Source organism: Giraffa tippelskirchi, chromosome 14, assembly GCF_054371585.1.
Source record: "Giraffa tippelskirchi isolate mGirTip1 chromosome 14, T2T-mGirTip1v1.2.pri, whole genome shotgun sequence".
NCBI lineage: Eukaryota > Metazoa > Chordata > Mammalia > Artiodactyla > Giraffidae > Giraffa > Giraffa tippelskirchi.
The window spans coordinates 15,920,611-15,946,834 of record NC_137288.1 but is presented as its reverse complement, the minus strand read 5'-3'; the positions used below and the strand labels follow the sequence as shown (position 1 = coordinate 15,946,834).

The 26,224-nt window shown below is 52.6% G+C and overlaps 2 protein-coding genes across 2 annotated transcripts in view; both read left to right on the top strand.

Moving 5' to 3' along the window:
• Window positions 1-10,082: 10,082 nt before the first annotated feature.
• On the top strand, window positions 10,083-24,453 carry LOC145534801 (uncharacterized). Its single transcript, XM_081563112.1, has 5 exons — window positions 10,083-10,827; window positions 12,947-13,039; window positions 20,508-20,684; window positions 23,603-23,729; window positions 24,367-24,453. Exons 1-3 carry the CDS (start codon window positions 10,748-10,750, stop codon window positions 20,665-20,667), a joined length of 333 nt encoding a protein of 110 aa, XP_081419238.1. The 5' UTR covers window positions 10,083-10,747; the 3' UTR covers window positions 20,668-20,684; window positions 23,603-23,729; window positions 24,367-24,453.
• Window positions 10,083-26,224, top strand: part of KCNG2 (potassium voltage-gated channel modifier subfamily G member 2) — a 49,301-nt gene continuing 33,159 nt past the window's right edge. Inside the window, exon 1 of the mRNA XM_081563092.1 lies at window positions 10,083-10,135. The gene's annotated coding sequence lies outside the window, so the exon portion shown is untranslated. The remainder of the gene's footprint in view (window positions 10,136-26,224) is intronic.

The window sequence follows — 26,224 nt, the reverse complement described above, 5'->3', positions numbered from 1 at the left end:
TCACACGTGTCTGCTCACACAGTCACACCTATCTACTCACACAGCCACACCTGTCTACCTGCACAGTCACACGTGTCTGCTCACACAGTCACACCTATCTACTCACACAGCCACACCTGTCTACCTGCACAGTCACACCTGTCTACTCACACAGTCACACCTGTCTACTCACACAGTCACATCTCTCTACCTGCACATCACACCTATCTATAGGTCCCCCAAGACACTGCCTGGTGGCGAGTTTCCCCCAAGAGGCTGGGTTGTAGCTCCTGGATGTGGCAGGTTCCCTGTGCCTCCCAGGCCTCGAGCTGATGGTCCCCACTTCACATGCTGTCTCAGCCCTGGATCCCACAGGGAGCAAGAGCAGGGGCTCGGGGTGATTCATCCGCAGACACACCGAAGGGTAAAGTGCTGGCAGCTACGGCTTATGAAAGATAGTAACAGAGCTGGAAATATTGAAGTTGGGGAAGGGAGAAGACGGCTGCATTTGTCACCCAGAACACGTCTATTTTTAGCTCCTGCAGTTCCCTTTCTTGAGGTTCGGGGCTTTGGAGGACCGCTGGGGGCTGTGGGCAGCTGGGCGGGCTCCCAGGGCGACCCCTGATGTGGCCTCATGTCCTGCCCCATTGTCTCCTGTGTCCATCTTCGTTCCTCTCAGTCAGCCCTGAAACAAGGAAAACAAACTGAGCTTTGTGGTTTTTACTGCTCTAAGCTGTGTGAGACTTTGGTAACCTTCCCTCGCCTATGAATGAGACCGGCCCAGACAAGCTCTGAGATGAAGTCCAAGCGACTCACAGCCCATTCTGGCCCTGAAAGCCATTTCCTTTCTTGGTTTAACAGAGAATTTGGGGTGTGGACACTGTTCACCGCGATGTTGCTCATCTGGGGACACTTGGCCTTGGTTAACCGCTGGGGGGCCCTGGGATCTCCTGGGGGAATGACGTGCTGAGCACCCCCCGGGCACAGAGCCCCATGGAGAGGCTCAGCAGGCACTGAGGGAACACGCCCCCCCTTCCTGGAACCGAGGCCCCAGACCGCCTTCCCATGACCCCAGCCTGCTCTGCCAAGAGCACCTCTGGCCACAGCGACCCATTTCAGGGCAGACACAGGGCCAGACCCCCCGGGAGTGTTGCCAGGACTTTCTCTCCCCTCGGAGCCCTGAGGGGCCTCAGTCCAGGCGCAGTCCTTCCAAGAACAAGCAAAGGGGTGGGCCAGGGACATGGGGCCTGACCACGTCTCACGCAGCCTCAGCTCAGCTCCTTGGCCGTGAGAAGCAAGGTGTGCGTCTGTGCCAGCCCACCTGCTGACGCAACAGCTGTGTCTGGGGAAGAGGCTGCCTGAGTAAATGAAACGTCCAGGCCTCAGTGTTTCACAGCGCTCTAAGGGGGACACAGCATGTTCGGGCCAAGCGCATATTCTCTGATCAGATCTGAAGCTGGAAATGTGATCATAACTCCTCAAACTGATTTGAGGTTGGAAATGCTATTTTCTAGAAATTCACACTAAAGGCTTGTCTGCTTCGAGAGGTAAGGAATGTAGCCCTTGTGATGAGCAGAGAGCTGGTTGACCACTTTTCAGTGGGAAACTGCGGCTGAAGAGCCCCCAGCTCGACTCTCAGATGGGAGACTGGGAGCCAGGGCCTCCAGCCTCGGGACCACAGCGGGAGCCGGTCCAGTCGGAGGGCACGCGGCCCTGCCGGTCCTTCACACGGAGCAGGGGGCTCCCTGACGGCGGGGTTGTCCCTCAGGGCAGCAGGCGGGTCCTCCCCGCAGCACCCCACTCCATGGAGGGAGGAAGCCTGGAAGCTGAGCCCCTCGCCAGCCCTTCAGCCACGGCCCTGTGGCCTCCACTGGTGTCCCTGCTCCCCCACCACGAGGCCCCCGGGCCCCAAGCCGGCCGGGCAGACACAGACTCTCCCCAGAAGCCGGGGAAACTCATCGCCCGTCAGCCTGGCCCTTCTCTGCTCCTTATGGGGTTCACTGGGGCCACCCTTCTGAAGGGTTCCTCCCACCCCACTCGCTCCCAGACAGGGTGTCTGCCAGGTGCTTGCACCCAGGGGCCCGCGCCCACCCACCCACCACAGGCACCACAACATCTCTGAATCCGGGGAGGGTCCTCCCCCGGGACAGCGGAGGTGGGCAAGGAGCTGCGGGGGAGGGGGGAGCGGCCAACTCAGGACGGAGGAGCCCCAGCAGTTTCCGCGGGAAGCGCCGTGTCTGTTCTCTGAACGCACACAACAGTGCCTGCCAATCGAGGCGCGCACACACACTCACACACCCGCCTCACGTGTGCACAGGCACACAGACTGTCTGCCCAGGGCTCTGGGCCTGTCCTTGACACTCCTAGGAAGCTGACTGGATTTCTGGTCCCCAGGAAGCATGGAAAATCCTAGATGACTCGGCGCGTTTCATCCCAGGGAAGGCGCTGCGCCCCGGCCATGTAACCACCGTGGGCGGCCTGTTCCCTGGTGGCAGATGTGAGCAGGACAGCCACAGATGGAAGTGTTGTCAGAACTGTGGGAACTCCTTGTAATTAGTATTGGGCCTTGTTATTCCTCAGCAAAGAAAAAGCCCAAAGCCAGCACGGAGCATGCACCTCGCATCCCCCCCGGGGTCTCTGTGGAGGCCTGGAGCCACGTTGCTGGTTGATAATTAAAGACCAGACAGGCTGAGGCACCCACCTCGGAGGCTGTGAGGATGAATGTGTGCAAGGGAACCGACAGCAAGAGTGTGAAGCTGACACTCATCCAGGGAAAAGTCCAGCGAACAGGCACTTCTGCCTGAAATACAGCACCTCCTTACAAGCAATGGTCATGCTGAGTGTTAGGGGCAATGGAGCAGAGATTTAAGAATACAGGAAAAACGGCCACATGCAAGATGAATGGCAGTCAGTCCCCTGAAGGCGGGAGTGAGAGTCCAGGCAAGGCCACAGGCGGGTCTGATCTCAGCAAAAACAGCACCTGGGCGCCTGGGTGCCTGGGCACCTGGGTGGACTCGAGGAGACCAGCTTAGGCAGAGGCACTGGTAGCAGCAGCATTTACAGACAGACAAGGGTCACAGCGCTGAAGGTGGCTAGACTTTCTGTATTTGCTTGCCTGGCTTTCAGTTCCCAAGCTCTAAGCACCATCCCAGTGAGGAGGCGGCCGGAGCAGCTGTGGAGGGTGTGGGGGCAGTTGCAGCCTGGCCTGATGGTGGCGGCCGCTGCCCTCTGAGGGTGAGGAAAGCGCGGTCAAGGGCAGCTGGGAGGTCACTGCACTGGCAACTGCGTTTATTTTTGTCTCACCCACCCTGCTGACCCTTCTCTGCGTCTCCTGTGCCGCTCCCCTTACTTGCTGGAAATCTCCATCTCTACTGGCCGTTCCTGATTTATTCATTGTTAATCCGGAAGAGGGCCACTTTCACCGAACCTGCTGCCTGCTAGTCCATCCAGAACAGCTCTTTGTTCTGTTGCGTGTGCGTGTGTGTGCACACATGTGTGTGCGTGTGTGTGCGAGCACGTGTGGTGGGGGTGGGGCAGACTGCAGCTTCCCCCTGTGTCTCTCTTCTCCTCACTGCTGTTCTGTGACCTCAGCCACCACTGTCCTGTAGAGATTGGTGTGTGTGGTGGAGGGTGAGGGGAGTACAATGGTTTGTTCATGTTTTGGGAGGAAGAATGTAAAGCTCATTTAAAGGCTGAGTCAAGACAGAAAAGCCCCAAGTGTCAATATTCACGCTCTTCCCATCTCGGGCTCTGCTCTCTGAGACTAACCCTAACCCCCCCCAACGTGGCTACCGCAGAACGGGGTGTCCAGCCGCAGGGTGCAAGCATGAACAAGGACTTGTGAATCGGGTGAGAGTGACTGGCGTATCCGTGCACAGGACTAGCCGAGGTCTCTGCCCAGTTCACTAAAGCGAGAGAAGTTTTTCTCTTCTGAGCGTCACTGATGCTCAATGACTCAGGAGAAAAGCAAGTCCCATTCGGTCAAACCCTCACTCAGCATTCTGTACAGGGTTAAGCAATTCAAATCATTTAAAATATTACTGCATCCAATTTGAGGCCGCTTCCGACAAGTATGACATGACTGAAATTGAATATTAAATTCACAAGCACAAAACTGACAGGAAGTAAGAGGCTGGCACTACCGCAAGTTTAAATTAAACGGTGAGGGACTCCCAAGGAAACCCTGAGGTGTCCTGGGGTCACAAGCTCCCACAGCGAGAGAAGAAGGCTGAGGAGAGCCATCACCCACCAAGGACAGTTTCAGAAGTTTACACACAAAACACAGCCCAGCCGGGCCCACAGCCTGGATGACACATGCGTTTCTGGGCCTCCAAGGGCCTGGCTCCTCAGATGTGTGGGGTTAAGAGAATTCAAAGATGTGGGCCCCACCTCCTAACTGGGCCCCACCCCCTAGCCAATGTCCAACTCTTTGCGACCCCCTGGACTGCAGCATGCCAGGCCTCCCTGTCTATCACCAACTCCTGGAGCTTGCTCAAACTCATGTCCATCGAGTCGGTGATGCCATCCAACCATCTCATCCTCTGTCGCCCCCTTCTCCTCCTGCCTTCAATCTTTCCCAGCATCAGGGTCTTTTCCAATGAGTTAGTTCTTCGATCAGGTAGCCAAATTATTGGAGTTTCAGCTTCAGCATCAGTCCTTCCAATGAATATTCAGGACTGATTTCCTTTAGGATGGACTGATTGGATCTCCCTGCAGTCCAAGGGACTCTCAAGAGACTTCTCCAACACCACAGTTCAAAAGCATCAATTCTTCGGTGCTCAGCTTTCTTTATAGTCCAACTCTCACATCCATACATGACTACTGGAAAAACCATAGCTTTGACTAGATAGACTTGTTGGCAAAGTAATGTCTCTGCTTTTTAATATGCTGTCTAGGTTAGTCATACCTTTTCTTCCAAGGAGCAAACGTCTTTTAATTTCATGACTGCAGTCACCATCTGCAGTGATTTTGGAGCCCAAGAAAATAAAGTCTGTCACTGTTTCCATTGTTTTCCCGTCTATTTGTCATGAAGTGATGGGACCAGATGCCATGATCTTCTTTTTTTGAATGTTGAGTTTTAAACCAACGTTTTCACCCTTCTCTTTCACTTTCATCAAGAGGCTCTTTAGTTACTCTTTGCTTTCTGCCATAAGGGTGGTGTCATCTGAATATTTGAAGTTATTGATATTTCTCCTGGCAATCTTGATTCCAGCTTGTGCTTCCTCCAGCCTGGCATTTCACATGACGTACTCTGCATATATAAGCAGGGTGACAATACACAGCCTTGACGTACTCCTTTCCTGATTTGGAACCAGTCCGTTGTTCCATGTCTGGTTCTAATTGTTGCTTCTTGACCTGCATACAGATTTCTCAGGAAGCAGGTAAGGTGGTCTGGTATTCCCATCTCTTTAAGAGTTTTTCAATTTATTGTGATCCACATGGGCAAAGGCTTTGGTATAGTCAATAAAGCAGAAGTAGATGTTTTTCTGGAACTCTCTTGCTTTTTTGATGATCCAGCGGATGTTGGCAATTTGATCTCTGGTTCCTCTGCCTTTTCTAAATCCAGTTTGAACATCTGAAAGTTCTCAGTTTAGGTACTGTTGAAGCCTGGCTTGGAGAATTTTGAGCATTATTTTGCTAGCATGTGAGATGAGTGCAATTGTACAGTGGTTTGAACATTCTTTGGGGTTTGTCTTTCTTTAGGATTGCAATGAAAACTGATCTTTTCCAGTCCTGTGGCCACGGCTGAGTTTTCCAAATTTACTGGACTATTGAGTGAAGCACTTTAACAGCATCATCTTTTAGGACTTGAAATAGCTAGCTGGAATTCCATCACCTCCACTAGCTTTGTTCATACTAATGTTTCCCAAGGCCCACTTGACTTCACATTCCAGAACATCTGGCTCTAGGTGAGTGATCACACTATTGTGGTTATCTGGTTCATGAAGATCTTTCTTGTATAGTTCTTCTGTGTATTCTTGCCACCTCTTCATAATATTTTCTGCTTCTTTTAGGTCCATACTGCTTTGTCCTTTATTGTGCCAATCTTTGCATGAAATTTTCCCTTGGTATCTCTTATTTTCGAGCTGATTGGCAAAACTGTATGGTGCATACATTTCTGAAGGATCTCTCTTTCTTGGGTGAACCCCACCCTGTTCGTGAACCACAGGTTCAAGGAGGTTCAGGCCTTCCTGAATGAAGGGCTGACGCAGACGGCGTCCCTTCAGCAGATGGAGCCTCTGCGTGGAGCTCAAAGTAAGACGAGGAAATGGAAGAAGAGAGGCACAGAGCAGGGGCAGCAGTTGGAAGATGAAAGGGGTGAACAAGGGAGGAAAGCCGAGGCGGCTCAGAGGCCCGTCCTCCTGTGGTGGCAGCATCTGGGCATCAAAGCGGAGCACGGAGCGGACACAGGAGCCAGACGGCCACCCGCAGCTGGGGGTGGGGAGGGGGAGCACAGATCAAGGCCGTCTGTGGGAACTGCAAAGTGACGAGAACACGTGCATTGCTCCAAGCGCTCTGGAGAAAGAGACATCAGAGGCGAGAGAGGCAGGAAGAGAATGGCTTCCAAATAGCAGCCGAGTGAACCAGGGAAAGGCGACTCAGGCTGGGGAACCATGACGGCGAGAGGGCTGGCTCCCCTCCATGCTCAGGTGGGGAGCTGACACAGGCCAGAGATGGACACGGACAGGAAGGGAAAGTGAAAGAGAAAGCCAAGAACAGGCAGACAAAGAATCAAGTGTCTGGAAGGCTGACAGGGTCCAGGAGCTCTGCTGAATGCAGAGGGGACACATGGACAGGTGGACAGATGGACACATGGACACATGGACAGATGAACTGAAAGGGGGTCCATGTCACTAGGGGCCGGGATTCTTTAGGCGGAGGTAGACATGTTCTACCATCAGTTGTGACGTCTCTATAATTCTGTGAACAACCTAAAGCTCACTGGATCACACACTTTACAGGGATAAATTGTGTGGTGTAGGAATTCTTCTCAATAAAGCTGTTACCAAAAAAAGCAGACTGATTGTGTCATCTTGTTTTGAAAAGGAGCCAATAAATGAAAATTCATGAAAGTTAAATATAAATAGCTAGGAGAAAATCACTAATTTGGAAAATATTGGTAAAGAAGGGAATTAGACGTCTACATTTTAACAGCTCTCATTCCCCTCGTCACTTCCACCCTCACAGTAAACACATCCCAAACACATGTGGGTGCCAGGCCCCACCCGTGCAGAGGACAAGGAAGCAAAGATAAAAAGGCCCTGTGCAAGGGCCTTACTGCCTGCTGAGACAGAGACAAGGAAATGCATGTCAACTTTCTATTTCTTCAAAGAAATGATTTCAATTACATTCAAACCAAGGATTTTCCACTAATAACATACCAGTCAGTATTCACTAACATGCAACTATAGTCAAGAAAATGGGTTAAAATATACACGAGAGCCGTTTTGGCCAAAGGATTTTGTAACAGAAAACTGGAGAAAACATACATATCACACAATAGAGTTTGAGTTACAGTATGGTACCAGCCACACGACAATCATTTAAAATTATGTTGGAGCCTGGAAAACATTGAAGATGCTCATATCCTGTTAAATCCAGTGAAAATCCAGGAGCTGTTATGATGCTATTTTTGTATAGAAACAAACAAAAACATTCTTACATTTAAAGGGTACAGAATGTTTTGGTACCAAAATAGGTCCCAAATAGTAACAGTGATAAAGTGTGGATGATGGAGCGGAGAGGTGTAGAGATTTCTCATTTTCTCTTTTGTGTTTTTCACAGAAGGTTTACTCATTTTCTACAACGGGCATGTATTACGTTCCAAAAACATTTTGTAAATGTTTGCTCCTTTCCTAAAACAGAAGCCACACAAAAATGCAAATGCATCAACCAGCAATGAATTTAATATTATTTAAGAAAAGCAATGATGCACCATTTTCTGCAAGGAGGACATGGCAATCCACTCCAGTATTCTTGCCTGGAGAATCCCCATGGACAGAGGAGCCTGACGGGCTACAGTCCATAGAGTCACACAGAGTTGGACATGACTGAACAAACATGCAGGAAAAGCAATGATGCACCATCTTCTTCAACTGTGTCTCTGGTCCCGTCCTGTGGACCAGCAGGCACTTTATAAAACACCAGCAGTGCTGGATCCCCAGACACGTGGCTGTTGGAGGGTCAAACACCCGTATCCTACCCTGGATTCATTGAACAGTGAGATACAGCAAGACAGTGTCCCAAAGAAAATAGAAAATGTGTGCTGCTGGAGCAGTCAGGGTTGGGTAGAGTGTCCCCGGCACTGTGATCAGGCAAGGTCATTGTGGTTGACACCAAACAGAGGCAGAGTTCAGTGGAGCTTGTCTGCGAGCTCGCCTCTTTGGACCATGTTGAGTTACCTCTTTTCCATTAGCTCAAGGTGCTGTTTAGTCACTAAGTCATGACCGGCTCTTTGCTGACCCCATAGACTATAGGCTGCCAGTCTCCTCTGTCCATGGGATTTCCCAGGCAAGAATGCTGGAGTGGGTTGCGATGCCCTCCTCCAGGGGATCTTCCTGACCCAGGGATCAAACCTGCATCTCCTGTTTCGCAGACGGGTTTTTACCACTGAGCCACCAGGGAAGCTCAAGGTGAGGAAATAGTGAATGTGCTGTATGATAGGATGAAGCTTCTAAAACACCTGACAGGCTCACCAAAGAGGTTAGAAAAAGCTGACAAACAATTTAAAAGAAACAAATATATTGAACCTAGATTTTAAAGAACTGTATAACTGAAAACCATAGGTCAGAAACCAAGAACAACGGTACAAACAGACACTGGGGAGATGGAGAGTCTCGTGGACTGAAAACCCAGAGTTGGCTGAGGATATGACATGGTGGCAGGACAGGCTAGCTGGTGCTTGGGCTAGATGAACAGAGGTGTGGTGTCTGGGGAGGGAGGGGACATTTCATTTGACTCTGCTCCTCACAACTACCCAGGGCTGGAAACAGGCACAGGGTCTGAAGGGGCAGCCAGGTGGCACTGGGTCTGGAAATTTTCCCCCATGAAGGTCAAGGGTCTGGGAAATCATATACCCACCCACACACACCTCCGTAACCCAGCTGCAGGGTACTCGCTGTGGGCCAGCATGGCCCAAGACTTCCATGAGCTATCTTGTTTGTTTAGTTACTTTTTAGTGTCCTGCAGGGTTGGAGGGTTCTCTGTTACAGGGATCCTCCATGGAGTTCTGCCTCAGCAGCTACAACATCCATTCCTGGAGGGCAAATGCTGCCTCCTCCCCCAACAGATTCTGCTCAGCTGGGCAGATCCTGCTAACAGATGGAGCTGCCCCACACATGGGGCAGTCAGCGCCCTGAGCCACCACTTCCTGTGGGAGAGGTGGCCTTTCGGGGTAGAGAGGTGGCCAGCCCTCTCTGGCTCTAAGAGGGGCTGGCCGGCTACAGTCCACAGGGTCTCAAAGAGTCAGACACGACTGGAGGAGCTTAGCACGCACGCACGTGAAGAAAAAGAACCCGTCCAAGGTTCAAGCCGGAGAGGAACAGCCCCGTGTCCACGATGAGAGCCCCTCACAGAGGCCGCCTCAGCATCACGGCGCAGTTCACTGGCATCTGGCAATGCCAGCCCCGGAGAGGAGGCTCTTCCGGTGACCGACCAAGAGTCTCCGGACCCCACAAGCAGTCTTCCTCCGGGCTCTGGCGACCACACCCACGTGGAGAGCCCCTCATCTGCCCCTTTACCCTAAGGGCCGCTTCGGCCTGTGGTTACGGGGGGGCCGCCGTCTGCGCCTCTGGAGCCGCCACTGTGCGTGGGGGTGGCCGCGTGTGCCTGTCGCGTCGGTGGGCGCGGTGCGCAGAGAGGGTCCGCGCCTCCTGTGCCCCCGAGAGTTCCTCCTGCGGGGACACGGCCCTGGGCTCCTGGCTCCCGGCCGGATAGACCGGGGGTCCGCTCGCACTGGGGACCCGCGGCCAGGCGCGAGGGGGCGCCCCTCCACCGCAGCCGGCGGATCGCCAGGGCCGGGCCGGGCCGGGCCGGGGGCGGCGCGCGGGGCGGTGCCGGACTCCTCGGGCAGCGGGCTCCAGAGACGCCGCGCTCCGCCCCGAGGAGGCCGCCGGGCAGGCGAGCGGAGCGGCAGCCAGCCGAGTCGGGCCCCGAGGTGAAGTTGCGTGCGCGGTGGGGCCGGGGATCCACACCCGAGGGTCCCAGAGCCGGGTTGGGGACGAGGGCGCAGGGTCCACACTGAGGATCCGATGCAAGAGCGGGGGCGGGAGGGCTCGGGCTAGAAGCCCCGTGTAGAACACGGGGTCCCCGGGCAGAGACCGGGACGCAGAGGGTCTACAGCGGAGGGTCCCGAGGAGAGAGGAGACAGGAGGCTGACGCGGCGGGAGAGAGAGGTCTACACTGGTGTCTCTCGGGGCCGCGGCGGGGACAAGGGGTCTATACCGTAAGATCCTGATGCAGGAGCGGGGGCTGGAGGAGCGCAAGAGTCTGCCTCCGAGAGTCCCGGCGGGAGCAGGGCAAGGGGGGCGCAGGCACTCGTCCTGGAGCGGCTACAGTCCGGCGCGCGCAGTCGGCTGCGCAGACGGGTGGGGGCAAAGGAGATTCCGGGAGGGACATGTAAGTTCCCCTCCCCCCACCCACGGCCCCTAGAGCCGAGGGCGGTGCCGGACTGGGTGCCGCCCCCAGCCCCCTGCTTGACTTCGAGTCCCCCTCCCGGCCGGCGTCCGGCCCCAGGCGCGCGCGGGCTCGGGCAGCTTCGTGCGCTTCCATGGAGGTCCGGGCGGCCGTGGCCGGAGTCTGGTTGCAGCTGCCGCCCCGTCTGTCCGCGTGGGATCTGCAAGAGCTCAGGTGAGAGGAAGGATGGGCGACAAAGCGAGCAGGATGACCAGGGATCCCCCAGGCGCCCGTGCTGGCTGGTTGTGGGCGCATCCGGTTCCGCTCAGAGGGCGCGGGATGCAGTCCCTGGCGCGTGGGTGCTCTTTCCTCGCCCCTTCCTGCCGCCCTTGCCCTGCAGAGGGGAACGTCGCCCCCGGATACACAGCGACGCGCGCCGATGTAGTCTTACACACACACGCACACACACGCACACACACACTCATGGCCTTACCTTCTCCTGCCCGGCCCAGAGCTGGAGCCGGAGCCCGGACGCAGACCTGAATCCCAGAGAGGGAGCCCCTCTCGGGCAGCCTTGAATTCTCTAACTAGGAGCCCAAGCGCCCCTGAACCCTCCTGAGCCGAGCCCGGGAAGCTCCCACACTCACCCGCTGAGCCCCAGTCGTTGCCGGGGGCTGGAGGTGCAGGCGGGTGCTCAGGAGGTCCTGGGCTTCAGCAGGGATGAGGAAGGCGTGTAGAAGGGCGAGCCAGGGTTCTCTCCATGCCCGGAATGCTCTCCCAAGCCTCCAATCTCCCAGCGCCCTGCAGTGTCCCGGGGTCTGGGGAGTTGCCTTTCCGGGGTTTCAGGTGACCCAGGGAATCCCCTCCCAGCCCCCCTTGCTCCAGCAGATTCAGTTTCTGGTTTCTGACTCTCAGGGCAAGACTCTGATTGTGGGCTGTGGCCCTTCCTGTCACCTTTGTCCCCTCGTCCGAGATTCCAGCCCCGAGCTGGGTTTGTGCCCGGGCGGACTCTCCTCGCCTTTGGAGTTCCCTGCAGGCCGCCCCTTCTCCTCCTCTCCCTGGGCTGGGAAGACTCGGTTTCCTCAGTCCTGCACTCAAAGCCAAGGTTTGGAGCCACTGGCTGTTGGAAGTGGGTTTTGACCCTATTGGTGTGTGTGGCAGCGACCCCGCTGGGAGGTGGCCTCTGAGGGGCGGCAGTGGCAGCTGGTTCACCCCTCTGGTCTGGGGCAGCTGCTAAGGGGGTGAGTTAGGAGAACCCCCAAGGTCTTCCTCTTTGTCCCTGCTGAGAAATCCAGGGTGGACCCCACAAGCCCAGACGGGTTCAAGCAGAAGAGGGTGTGCTCCTTGCCCCACCCCCACCTCTCGGATTGTGCAGTGATTGCAGTGGCCTCCAAAGGCTCCCCTCCACCTGTAGTCCCCAGGCAGTCAGCGGATGGACTTGCTCTGGGCTCTCTTACACTGGCCTAGGGGAGCGCTGTGGCCCACTAGGGGCTGGAGTCCACTTGCTCTGGATCCCCGTTGCTGACCAGCCACACACTCACTAAGGGTTACGTGGCCAATGGAGATGGGCGTGCCTGCACCGTCCCAGGGCACAGGCTAGGAGGACGACCCTTCCCGCGGCCAGCGGCCAGGCGTTCCGATCCTTTTAGACTTATCATTTGTGTACTTCCACTTTGCAGAAGTTTTTTTTAATACGTTGAGATTTCCATAATTTAAGAAAAAAAAAAAAACATTGGATGTTTTTGTAGGCAGGGGAGAAAAGGAGGGAAGCAAGTTCTTGGCTGGTACTGAGGCCTGCACAGGCCAGATGCTTAGAAAATATGTGCGGGTTGATTCACTGTTTGAGTTTAATTAAGAGTTTCTACCCAGGGTATGGCTGGGAGCTGCATTATCATAATTACAGGTATATGTGCCGTGATTAATAGGTTGTGCGGAACACGTGGATTGGGAGGAAGTGGTAAAATGCTGGGGTTTGCCCTGGCAAAAGCAGGTCGGGTCTGTGTCCCTGGAGGGTTTTGCATCTAGGGTGCGGGCAGCCCCCTTTCTCCCCTGGCTCTTCCACCCAGGCACCGGAGGCCGGGGGCAGTTGGATTCTCAGCCTCTCCCTCAGCAGGGATGTGAGGTGGGGGTGAAGGGGAGCAGGTGAGGCGGCTCGAGATGTGTGTGTGGTGGAGGCGCCCCACGCCCATGGCTCCATGGAGGGCCCTGGGACTTGCAGCCTCACTGTCGAGCCGGTCAGGGCGCAGGCTCCAGTCCCGTCCGGCCCGGCAGTGGGTGACCGGTGTGCCCTCCACAGTGGAAAGGGGTCCCACGTGGGCGTCAAAGAAACAGCTGTATCTGTTTCACCACCCAGCAACTCTTCTGAGAGCTTCAGCCCTTCTCAGCCGAAGCAGACGAGACAGAGGCCGGCGCCCCGCTCGGCGAGGCACCTGCGGGCACTTGCCAGGTACGGCCAGTACTTGGAGCCTCGTGCCATTGACGCACCCAGGGAGGCGCGGGTGCGTGTGGCTGAGAGGGCAGGCACGGGTGTCCTGCGCCTCCTTGGCTCTGAGACGTGGGCAAATAGTTCAGCTGCTGCTGTTTTATATTTTCTGATTCCTTCCATGTCAGACCAAAAGGCTGCTCTGAACCGTGCCAGCTCTCTGATTTTCAGAGGAGGACCTGTGTCGTAAACTAGAGTCAATAATGCATTCACTCAAAATGAAACTCCCAATATTTTAATTTGATTGTCTGTTTAGAAAGAAGGCAAATTGAAATGTCATGTATAAATAGTACAGAAGACCTTTACATTGCTTTTTAAGTTCATGGAGCTAAGACAGTAACAGGAAACTGCTCCGGAGGGGCAGATGGTCCCCTGGCCCCTGACGCCCACGCCGCTCCAGAGGGGAGGGCTGGGCCAGGCTGGGCCACCGCTCTGTGCCCCTCCTGTCCTGGCCCTCGGCCTCTTGATGCAGCAGTCACGCCTCTCCCTTCCCTCCACACCTGCCCTCCCGGGCACACCTGCCCTCCCAGGCACACATGCCCTGGCCCAGTCCTCAGCTCTGTCCAGCCTCCCTTGGACAAGTCGGCTCAGGGAGGAAGCAGACAAGCTCAGGTGGCCAGAGCCCTGGGCTGCAGTTCCCGGAATTTAATGACCTTCCTGGATATTTTTAACCTTGTCAGATATTTAAACAATGAAGTTTAAGTCTTAGATTAGACTTGGGGAGTGTTGGGCACGTGAAAGCCGAGGCTGGGGCTCTGGGGCCCAGAAGTGGTGTGGTGCTTTTGACTCAATTCTAGCTTGAAGAGGCAAATTTATTTTTGTAAAGGATTAGCCTTTTTCCGGTGGGCGAGGCTGTGATCTCCGTGTTCCTGACTCAGTTCTCACTGACCTGGCCACCTGTCCCGAGCAGGACTCGGGGAGGGTATGTGGACGGAGGGCCTGCCTCTGGGTGGCGTGGCTTCCAGGGGCCTCCATGCCCCAGCTGGGGGTCTCCACGTGTGCTCACGCCTCCCATGCCAGCGAGTGCCTGTGTCTGTCTGGGGTTCTGTCTGGGGGTTGGGATGCTGCCCATCACCGGGACAGCGGAAACTGCTGTGTGGACTGTGTTGGCGTCTTTGTAGCAGGACAGAAAGTGCCAGCAGCGCACGTATTCCGGGTGCAGTTCTCTGTATTCTGGGTCACGACGCTAAACAGGTTCAAAATCATGGAAAGACCTGCCTGGACTGTGCGTCTGGAGGCCAGACCTCCTGTCTGAGCTCAGACAGGAGCGGAGGCTGGAGCCAGGCTCACAGTGGAGCAGCGGATGGTCCAGCGGGTGCAGGGGGCCTGCCCGGGGCTGGGGCTGCACCGGATCAGACCCTGCTGTTTGCCAAGTGCCCGCCTGCCAGGCTTCCTCACCCCAGAGCCCCCCACCTCTGTCGGGGCTCAGGGCAGAGTCACCGTGCGCCCGCAGGACAAGCAGATACATGTCATCTCCCTGAACAGTGTTAAACCTGGTTCTGGTGACAGCCAGGAAGAGGCTTCCCTTCCTTCTGTGGGGTCGGAGGCAGGCAGGTTAACACGGGGAAAAGTGCATGAGAAGTTTTAAACCTGAATGTTTTATTTAACATCATAGCAATTAATGCAATGGAGCGAAATGCTTTGGTAAAATAAAATGCATTAAAAATGTATGCACATTATGTAGATTAGCTATTTAGTCATCGGAAGGAACACCCTTCCTCCATAGCCTCTGATATTTGATTGTGAAGCTGTAAGGCCCCTTTCTGGAGCTGGTTCACAGTTACTTCAAGAAAATGATCATTTCTGACTGTGAACAAATTTCCTTGATTTTTTTTTCCACCAAAAGAGGGAAAAAAAGACATTTTTCCATGAGGAAAGTGAGGAAATATGTATCGCTGTCTTCTTTAATACTTAACCAATTAGAAATAGAGGCTCCCAGGTGACTCAGTGGTAAAGAATCCGCCTGCAATGCAGGAGACCCATATTCGATCTCTGGGAGGGGAAGATCCCCTGGAAAAGGGAACGGCAACCCACTCCAGTATTCTTGCCTGGAGAATTCCATGGACAGAAGAGCCTGGTGGGCTACAGTCCACGGGGCCACAAAGAGTTGGGCACAACTAAGCACAATTAGAAAAACTCCACTGTCTCAAAATGCAGAGGTGAGCTGGGCAGCACACACAATGAACAAGGTGAATTTTTGTCTCCGGGAATTGTGATGTGTTGCTTTAACAAGAAACCTACATGTGATGGGGGTGCTTGTCGAGTAAGAGGCTCCGAGGGGCTCCTCACTCCAGGAAACACCTGCCTGCCTGCCAGTGGCCGAGACGCACCTGAGCCCAGGCCTGGTCCCAGGCGTGGAGGCACCTGGTGTGTCCTCTGAACAGGGCTGCCTGCAGACAGGCCGTCAGGAGGCGAGGGGCCCACTGCGCCCAGCGGGTAGGCGTCCTTTCCTGTGAGATCATTTCGTACCGAAGGGAACATGACCAAAAAGAAGCCCTCTCTGCCCCGGAGGAACAGGTGGAAAGGTGACGCCTCGTGTTTCCAGATACAGCAAACACAGATCAAAGGGATAGACTCAGGGAGAGATGAACCTCTACATCTGGGGGAGGTTGATTTTCAACAGCAGAGCCAAGGCCATTCAGTGGGGAAAGAATTAGTTCAGTTCAGTTCAGTTCAGTCCCTCAGTCGTGTCCGACTCTTTGCGACCCCATGGACTGAAGCACGCCAGGCCTCCCTGTCCATCACCAACTCCCGGAGTTTACCCAAACTCATGTCCATTGAGTTGGTGATGCCATCCAACCATCTCATCCTCTGCCATCCCCTTCTCCTCCTGCCCTCAATCTTTCCCAGCATCAGGGTCTTTTCAGATGAGTCAGTTCTTCTCATCAGGTGGCCAAACTATTGGAGTTTAAGCTTCAGCATCAGTCCTTCCAATGAATATCCAGGACTGATTTCCTTTAGGATGGACTGGTTGGATCTTCCTTCAGTCCAAGGGACTCTCAAGAGTCTTCTCCAACACCACAGTTCAAAAGCATCAATTCTTCGGTGCTCAGCTTTCTTTATGGTCCAACTCTCACATCCATACATGACTACTGGAAAAACCATAGCCTTGACTAGACGGACCTTTGTTGGCAAAGTAATGTCTCTGCTTTTTAATATGCTGTCAAGGTTGGTCATAACTTTTCTTCCAAGGAGAAAGCGTCTTTTAATTTCATAGCTGCAGTCACCATCTGCAGTGATTTTGGAGCCCCCCAAAATAAAGTCTGTCGCTGTTTCCATTGTTTCCCCATCTACTTGCCATGAAGTGATGGGACCAGATGCCATGATCTTAGGGGAAAGAATAGTCTTTTCAACAAATGGAGCTGCAACAATTGGATTCAACTTGCAAAAGTGTCTCTGATACTAAAAGAAAAAAAAAAAAATCACTCATCATACCAAGAACAAGAAATATCAAAACCTGACTGAAAAAGACCATCAGTAAATGCTGAGATGATAATTATCTGACCAATCTTTTAAAGCCGGCTTTGTAAAAACGCTTCACCAAGCAATTATGGGTTTTCCTGAAACAAACAACAGCAACAACAAAAAAAGAAAATTTCAGCAAGAAATTCAAGTTATAAAAAATACACAAATGAAGTTATGGAACTGAACAGTGCATTGATTGAATGGAAAAAACCTTGCATCCCTGGCGGTCCGTCTCCCAGGGCAGGGCCTGGGTGTGACCCCTGGTCAGGTAGCTGAGATCGCACGTGGCCACAGAAACCCAGCCAACCGAACAGGGCACGTGCTGCCTGGGGTCAGTAACAGAGGATAAGACCAGTGAATCTCAGATTGGTCAGAACTGCCCAGTCTCAACAATAGAGAGAAAAGCAAGACTGAAAAAAAAAAAATGAAACCCATTTGTAGGCACCTGTGTGAAAATAGCAGAAATGCCAACATTTGTGCCATCAGGTCTCAGAGGAGAGAAGAAGGGGGGTGGGGCTGAGAAGATTTGAATAAAGGAGGCCTGAAAACCTCTCGAAACAGCAAAAAATACAAACCTACAGATTCAAGGAGCAGAGCAGAAAAACAACAGAAAAACTTGTAAATGCTTGGCAATTAGATAACACACATAGAAAATTAATATGTCAAAGAAGAAGTCTCAAAGGAAATTTTAAAATATAGAGAACTGAAAGAAAAAGACAAGATAAGTCAAAATATGTGGGATGCAGCCAGTGCGGTGCTGCGGAAATGTCATGGCACTGAAATGCTTACACGAGAAAAAAGGAAAGCTGTCTACATGTGACATTATATCAACAATATAACTTTTAAAGTTGTATTAATTCCTTAAGAACTCCTTAAAAAAGAAATCTCCAGGTCCTGGGGGTTTCACTAGAAAATTCTACCAAACATTCCAAATCACTTTGAGGTTAGTATTACCTGAAGACCACATTAGAAGAAAACTACAGATCCATATCATTCATGAACTTAGACACAGAATCCTAAACAAAATATTAGCACACTGAATCTAGTGATGCATGAAGTTACTGGGCCAAGTGAGATCTAATCCGGGTATGCAAGTCTGGTTTAAAATTCAGAGATCAGTCAATGTAATTCACCATATCAATAGAGCAGATATAAAATCGCAGCTTATTCCAGAGTTCATATGGGAAGGCCCAGGCTCTAACATAGCCAAAACAATCTTGAGAAGGAGGGCAAAGTGGATAAGGACTCTGCCCAGCATTAATGCTCTCTGTGTGGCTGCATTAGTGAGACCCTGTGATGCGGGCAGAGCGCAGAAGATGGAGCGCAGAGCCCAGCGGGGCACCCGCAGGCACACCTGACTTGCCTGTCAACAAAGGTACAAAACCAGTTCACTGGAGGAAGGGAAGCCTTTTCAAGTGACTGTTCAATCGCTCATCCTAAGAGAGAAAAAGAATTCATCTGTAACCTCACACCTTATATACAAATTAGCTGAAACACATTGTAAATAGCTATACTTCCAATGAAATAAATGTTCAAAAAATTAACTCAGAAATGGACCACAGACTTTAATGTAAAACTGTAGGACTTTTAGAAAAAAAAAACAGAATCATCTGGGTTTAGGATCCCCTAGAGTAGGATATGGAACCCACTCCAGTATTTTTGCCTGGAGAACGCCATGGACAGAGGAGCCTGGTGGGCTGCAGTCCAAGAGTTCAGAAAGAGTAGGACCCAACTGAGCGACTGAGCATATACATGCAAAGAGTTCATAGACTTGACACCAAAAGCATGCTCCATAAAAGGTACACTTGATAGGCTGAATCTCATCAGAACGAAAAATCGCTTTTTTAGAGACCCTTTTCAGAGCATTAAAGGAAAAGCTACAGAGTGGGACACAATATTTGCAAACCACACATCCAGTAAAGGACCCAAATCTGTAATATATAAATAATTCTCAAAACTCAGTTGCCAAAAACAACAATAGCAGCAACAGAAACAAAACCAAAAATATGCAATTAAAAATGAGCAAAATATATGAACAGATATTTCACTGAAGAGGATATACAGATGGTAAATAAGCACATGAAAAGATGTTCAATGTCATTAGCCATTAGAGAAACGCAAATCAAAACCACAAACAGATATCACTACACACTTATCAAAGTGATGAAAATAAAAAGGAGACACCAGGCGCTGACAGGGATGTGGAGAAGTGCTCTTGTGTATTGCTGGTGGGAAAGTAAAATGGAACAATCACTACGGAAATTAGTTTGGCAGTTTCTTATGAAATCAGTAATGCAACTGCAGTATGACCCCACAGTTGTACTCCTGGGCATTTATCCCAGAGAAATGACAATTTATGCTCACATAAAAACCTGTACATGACTGTTTATAGCAGTTCTGTTTGTAATAGTCAAAAACTGGACACAACCCAGATTCCTTCTATGGATGAATGGTTAACTGTGGTCCATCCACGCCATGAAATACTGCTTGCAATAAAATAGGAGTGAGCTTTTGGTACACCCAGAAGTCTGAATGAATCTCCAGGGCATTTGCTGAGTAAAAACACTTTTTACAATGAAAATCTATTTTTGTGTTAGTAATATACTGTAAAATATATTTACATTGGGGGTAGGGAAGGCTTCCCAGAGAAAGTAACTTCAATATGCAAAAGAGTGTTCTCTGCAGCATTCGTGCAAGTGTCTAACTAAATTAATGTTAGAATAGTGTCCAGTGCTAGGGAAGTGCTGAGGGCTGCTCTTACGGGCAGCTCCACTGGCACCTGAGAGTAGCCAAGGTCATATTTCCACTGGATTCCCAGCACCAGTGAGAAAACCAGGATTTAGCAAAAACATGGGCATTTCCTTAAGACTTTGGGGCACATCGACCCCAACAAGAAAACCAGGATTTAGCAAAAACGTGGGCATTTCCTCAAGGCTTCGTGGCCCAGCGACCCCACACAGCCAGCCGGACCTCTGTGTGTAAGACTTCTCAAACTTCTGTCGAATTTGCACAGAGACGGAGAAAAGAAAACTGTGGAGGCTGAGGAAACCTGAACTCTAGGGCCGCCCTGGGGACCTCCTTGCCCCCCTGCTGTGGATGTTTGTCCTGCAGGTGTCCATCCGTCCATCGCCCTCCCCACCCAGCCCCTGCTGCCCCAGCTGGAGTGTGAATTCACCAACCTGTTAGAATATGCACGTAAACGGGAAGGGAGCCCCCAAATCTGTGATGGTCATCAGTGGTAGTTGCATTAAAGGTTCTTCTTCTATTTGATTCTACTGTCAGATTTTCCACTTTTCCTATGGCTTAGTTTCAGAATTGGAACATTATTGTTCATGAAGATGAACCTCCAAGACTCATTTATGCAAATTGATGTAGAGAAGAAGGAGAAACATCAACACATATCCTCCTGTGACTCAGAGGGAAGTGTTGCGTCCATGTGGGAAGCCTCCTCCCACACTTTCACAGCAAAACCGCCTCCTTGGCGTCGGCAGCTGGCCAGGGACACCTGGGCACTAGCAGGATGGACGGGGCACAATGCTGGGAGCTGGACCTCAGCGGGATAACAGAGGACCCTTTGGGGCTAATTTGATCCTCTAATCGGGTCAAAGCAGCTTGACTGCACGGGTTGGAGGAATGAGAGGGCTGCAGTGTGGACCGTCGGGTGGAGCCAGGGCTCGGGGCTGTCCTCTGGTGATCCAGGCTGTGGCAACCATGAAAGTTTACATCTTCCCCTGGAAAACTCCTTAGGACCCTGGGACACTCGGGGTCACGTGTCCCAGGTGGGGTCTGGCACTGTGAGTGTCCCCGGGGGTGGCCAAGGGCACTCCCTGACCCCCGCCCTGCCTGCCCCCTCCTGCCACCCACAGCGGGCTGCTTGCCCCTTCTCGTCCTCGGGAAGACTTGGCCCTGCTTGGCCGCCGGTCCAGGCAGGAACGTGAGTGGGTCCTTGTTCTCTCTCCCGCCCCAGGTCCCTTGGACCGCCCTCTGAAGGCACCGACAGAACCCGCTGGGCGGGACCCGCAGGAGAGGCCCCCAGGGGGCGTGGCGTCCCCTCCCTGGGCCTGGCCAGCCCTCCCACCCTCTTGCAGCACGTGTGCATTCGTAAGTTAGGAAACTATTTGAACTGAAGAGAAGTGTTCCTGAAGTAAGTGGCACAACTGTTTATTTTTGGAACTCTGACTGTTAACGTCAAGGTGTAGAAAAATTAAATGACACCGGTTCATCCCAACTCGATCGCCGTGGCAGGGCCTCCCGGTCCACTGAGCTCCACATGAGCCTCGGCCCTGCCTCAGTCCCCACGGCACACACGTGTGTGTTGTCATCGCAGAAATGGTCACATCTGACCTGCACTCAGGTGACAGCCGTGCTCCACGCACCGCTCCACCAGTTCCTCTCCGTGACCTCATCTCTCCAGCTGTCTAGGCGGAGAAATGGGGAGGCGGGCAGCAGGCCAACAGGCAAACGTCACACGGCTCTCGGGGGCAGGCCTGGCCCTGGGCCACTGGCTTGAGGAAAAGCCCATGAGCCCCTCCTGGCGGGGTTTCTGGGCCAGGCGGCAGGTGCGGTCCCTGCAGAGCTGGAAAAGCCCGGCTCAGGGAGCGGACAAGCAGCCTCTGGTTTCCATGTTTCCTTTATCCTTTATCCTGAATAATTTCAAAAGAGTAGGGTGCATGTGGTCTTGTCACTGCTTAGACTGCAGGAACCGTGGAGAAGTGGCTGATGTGTCCTGTCGGTGGCTGACCCAGCAGGCTAAAGCTCAGTCCTGGGCAGGGGCCTGAGCCCGGCTGCCCCCCATGCAGCCCTGAGCTGGCCTCTCTGGGGCAGGACTGTGACCTGCGGAGGGGACGCACCGGGAGTGGAAGGAGGGGGTAATGCCAAGGAGGGGGCCCAGGGCCGGAGCCGAGCCCCTCGCAGGCCAGTCCTTGCAGAATCGCCTCCTTGACACTCAGTCTGGGTCAGACTGCAGCCTGGCCTGCCTCCTCCGGGGAGAACCCAGAGCCACCAGCTGTGGCCTGGGGCACTGGCCGCACACTTGTGACGCCCCAGGAGGGCAGGCAGGAGGGGCCCCCGGGGGTGTGCAGCTGTCAGTTCCTGAGAAGCCGCAGAGCTTCTGAGCTCTGCTTCTGAGCTCACGGCACAAAACACAGCGGGTGTTTCCAGCAAGCCTAGTGCATGTCCAGTGTAGTGCGAGCTCAACACGGTCTGCTCTGGACCTTCTGAATGGCCCTCTGAGAGGGACATTGTAGCCAAGAGAAAACAACGGAAATGGGAGCCCTGAGGAGCCGCTGCATATACCGAGAGGACAGTGCACGAGGCAGAGGCCGAGTTCCTTAAGGGACCCGAGTTTCCTGTTTCGGACATAAAAACAGTGCTTTCTTCACGATCCCTGTAATCTGAAAACTGATCAGCAGTAAGGTCTAAGCAGCTGTGTGGCTTTGGAGAGTTGTTGTTTTCTTTAATTGCAGTAAACTATACATAGCATGTGGCTTCCCTGGTGGCTCAGTGGTAAAGAGCATGCCTGCCAATGCAGGAGACGAAAGAGGTCGGGTTCAATCCCTGGCTCGGGAAGGTCCCCTGGAGGAGGGCAGGGCAACCCATTTCTGCATTCTTGCCTGGAGAATCCCACAGACACAGGAGGCTGGCGGGCTGTGGCCCATTGGGTCACAAAAGAGTCGGACACGACTAAAGCGACTTGGCATGCATGCACACAGACACAAATAACATGGGCTTCCCTGGTGGCTCAGTGGTAAAGAATCCGCCTGCCAATGCAGGAGACCTGAATTTGACCCCTGGATTGAGATCCCTGGGGAAGGACATGGCAACCCACTCCAGTATTTTTGCCTGGAGAATTCCGTGGACAGAATCCAGCAGGCTACAGTCCATGGGGTCACAAAGAGTCAGACACGACTTAGCAAGCAACAACAATACATAACACAGAAGTTACCATTTTAACCGTTTTTAAGTGTGCAGCTTAGTGGCATCAGATGCATTTGCGTTCTTACCCCCACCCCCATCCTCCGTGTCCAGAACTTTCCCGTTTTCCTGTTGAAACTGGCCCGGTGGAGCCCTCACTCCCCTCCCCCGCCCTGCCCACCCTGCCTCCTGTCTGTGAACGTGACTCCTCCAGGGACTTCACACGCATGTGCCCTTCTGTGGCTGGCTTCTCTCACTCAGCACGCTGTTCTCGAGGTTGACCCACGCTGCAGCGTGTGCTGGGATTTCTTCCCTTTTTGTGACACAGGATGACATTCCCCGTGTCTCTCGCCACGTGTCGCTGACCCGCCCACTCTTCGGGCACACTTGGGTTGCTCCCACTTTTCCTGTTGTGCGCGGGTGCTTTCACTTCTGGGTGGACACACCAGGTGGAATTACTGGAGCACACAGTGATTCTGTTTTTAATTTTTTGCGGGACCACCATACTGTTCTGCATAGTGACTGTACCATTCTATATTCCCACCTCCAAGGGAACAGAGGACGAGATGGTTGCATGGCATCACTGACTCATGGACGTGAATTTGAGCAAACTCAGGGAGATGGTGAAGGACAGGGAAGCCTGGCGGGCTGCAGTCCATGGGGTCGCAAAGAGTCGGACACAACTTAGCGACTGAACAACAACCAGTGCCAAGTGTCCAAATTTCTCCACGTCTTCACCAAGCCTCTTTGTCTGCTTGTTTTATTTTTTCTTTATAATAGCCACCCTAATGGATGTGAAGTGGTATCTTATTGTGGTTTTGATTTTCATTTCTCTAATGACCTGTGTTATTAGAGCATCTTTTCATGTGCTTATATCTTTTTTGGAGAAATATATCTTCAAGCCCTTTGTCCATTTTTAAAATCGTTCTGTGCTCTTGTTGTTTTCAAGTTGCAGAACTTCTCCATGTGTTCTAGATACCAAACCTTGATCAGATATACGACTTGAAAATATTTTATCCTTATATCCTGATCTGTGGGCTATCTTTCCACTCTGTGGATAGTGTTCTTTCATGATCAAAATCATTTAATGTTGATCAAATCCAGTTGATCAAATCTATACTCTTCCTTATTTTACTTCTGCTTTTGTAGCTCAGCTGGTAAAGAATCCGCCTGCAGTGCAGGAGACCCTGGTTCGATTCCTGGGTCAGGAAGATCCCCTGGAGAAGGGATAGGCTACCCACTCCAGTATTCTTGGACTTCCCTAGTGGCTCAGATGGTAAAGAATCTGCCTGTAATATGGGAGGCCTGGGTTCAATCCCTGGATTGGGAAAATCCCCTGGAGGTTACCACCCTGTATGGTAACTCACTCCAGTATTCTTGCCTGGAGAATCCCCATGGACAGAGGAGCCTGGTGGGCTACAGTCCATGGGGTTGCAAAGAGTTGGACATGACGGAGGGACTCAGCACACACTTGGTATCATATCCAAGAAATCATTACCAAATCCAGTGTCATGAAACTTTGGTCCTATTTTTTCTTCTAAGACTTGTGGCTTTAGCTCTTATGTTTAAGTCTTTGATCTGTTTTGAGTTAATTTTTTTATATAGTGTAAGATAAAGGATCTATGCTTGTATCCTGTATCCTGTGTAAGGATATAAGGATCCCACTTTCTTTTTTGCATATAGATATGCAGTTTTCCCAACACCATCTGTTGAAAAGATGGTTTTCCACCTTGAATGGTCTTGGCACCATTTACCCGTGTATTCGAGGGTTTATTTCCCGGCTCTCAGTTCCATTCCATTGGTCATAAATCCATCTTTATGCCAATGACACACTTTTGTTTGCTACAGTTTTGTAAGGTTTTCTTATTTCATTTTATTTTTCTGGCTGTGCCATGTGGCTTGTGAAATCTCAGGTCTCCGACCAGGGATTGAACCGGGCCACAGCCGTGAGAGCACCAGGTCTGAACCAGTAACCACGAGGCGCCCACAGGATTCCCGTGGTGAGTGATGAAGTCGGGAGGTGAGACACCTTGTCTGTGGAATCGTCTTTCGTCAGCCCAGCTGCGGAGCAAGGACGACATCAGCAGCCCTTTCAGGCTCTGCCCCACTGACCCCCCAGCCCCTCACCCAGAGCCCTGCTGCCAAACCTCCCCACTGCTTCTGCCTGGAGGTCTTCCCAGCTTGATGGATGGAGCCCCCTCCACCTCTGGTCCAGCCCTGCCCCAGTGAGCCTGTCCAGCGCGGTGGGACCATGGCTGGGACACACCCTGCCTCCAAGGGACCTACCTCCCGGAGGAGAAGTGTAACCGACACGGGTGCTTGCCAGGAAGGGTTTCCCGTCACTGACTCACGCCCGGTCCCTGCAGGAGCCGCACAGCTGTGCCCTTTTAAAGGGGGTCTCGGGGCCTCACATGGCAGGGGGCCCTGAGACTCTGCAGGAGCAGGATGTGTTTTTACTTATTTTGACCCGTGGATAAAAGGAGAAGGGGAGAAGTCTTCCCACTGACCAACAGGAAGCAGCATTGCTTCTAAAAATGCTGTTTTCTGAAGTCACAGCTCCTCCACCCCCACCCCATCACTAGGGGCTGTGAAGGTGTCTCCTCAGAGATCCTAATTACGGAGACTGGAGCTGCTGTCTAAGCAACTGCAGCGTCGCCCTGGAGACCTGCAGGCGCTGGACCGGCCCAGACCTGCAGAGGCCCCGGTGCCCCGCACAGAACCTCGTCCTGGAGCCAGGGTGACCCGCCCCCAGGTGGCAGAGCTGGGCGTCCGGCAGCCCAAGGTTTGGCCAGGCTGCCAGGATCCCAGTAACTCTCGGTCCAGCCCCTCAGAGCCCAGGGTCCAGCCCGTTGCCTGGCCAGGCTAGCAGCTCGGTGAACATGTGTGTTGAATGAGAAATTGTTGAGTTTTTGTTTGTTGCTTAGTTGCTCAGTCGTGTCCTCTTTGCTACCCCATGAACCATAGCCTGCCAGGCTCCTCTGTTCATGGGATTTTCCAGGCAAGAATACTGGAGTGGGTTGCTGTTTCCTTCTCCAGGGAATCTTCTCGACCCAGGGATCAAACTCAAGTCTCCTGCCCTGTCTCCTGCATTGCACGTAGATTCTTTTACTGCTGAGCCACTGGGGAAGCCAGAATGAAACTTGTTGTTTAGTTGCTAAGTTGTGTTCGACTCTTTGCCACCCCATGGTCTGTAGCCCGCCAGGTTCCTCTGTCTGTGGGATTTCCCAGGCAAGAATACTAGAGTGGGTTGCCATTTTCTCCTCCAGGGGATCTTCCCGACCCAGGGATCGAACCTGTGTCTCCTGGCAGACAGATGCTTTACCAGTGAGTCACCAGGGAAGCCCAATGAAAAACTGAGGTGTCTGCAAATCAAGAGATGAGAGAAGAAAAATAAGAAGATCCCAGAGGGCACAGCACTGGCAGAGGAGAGACATGGCTGGACCCCCTTGACTCCGAGGCCAGTGAGGGGGTGCAGCCACATGAGGAGGCCAGTGGAGAAGGGTGAAGGCCCACAGGACAGCAGGCATCGGAGAAGAATGTTCTGTGGAGGGAGGCTGGGCAGGACTGTGGTTTGACTGCATTTCCCGAGACACCAGTGCTGTGGGGCATCTTTTCAGGTGTTTGTTGGCTGTTTGCCTTCTTTGGAGAAATGTCTACTCAAGTCCTTATCCCATTTTTAAGCTGAGTTGTTTCTCTTTTTGTTAGGTATAGGAGGTCTTTGTATCTTCTTGATACTAAACTCTGATCAGGTATATGATTTGCAAATATTTC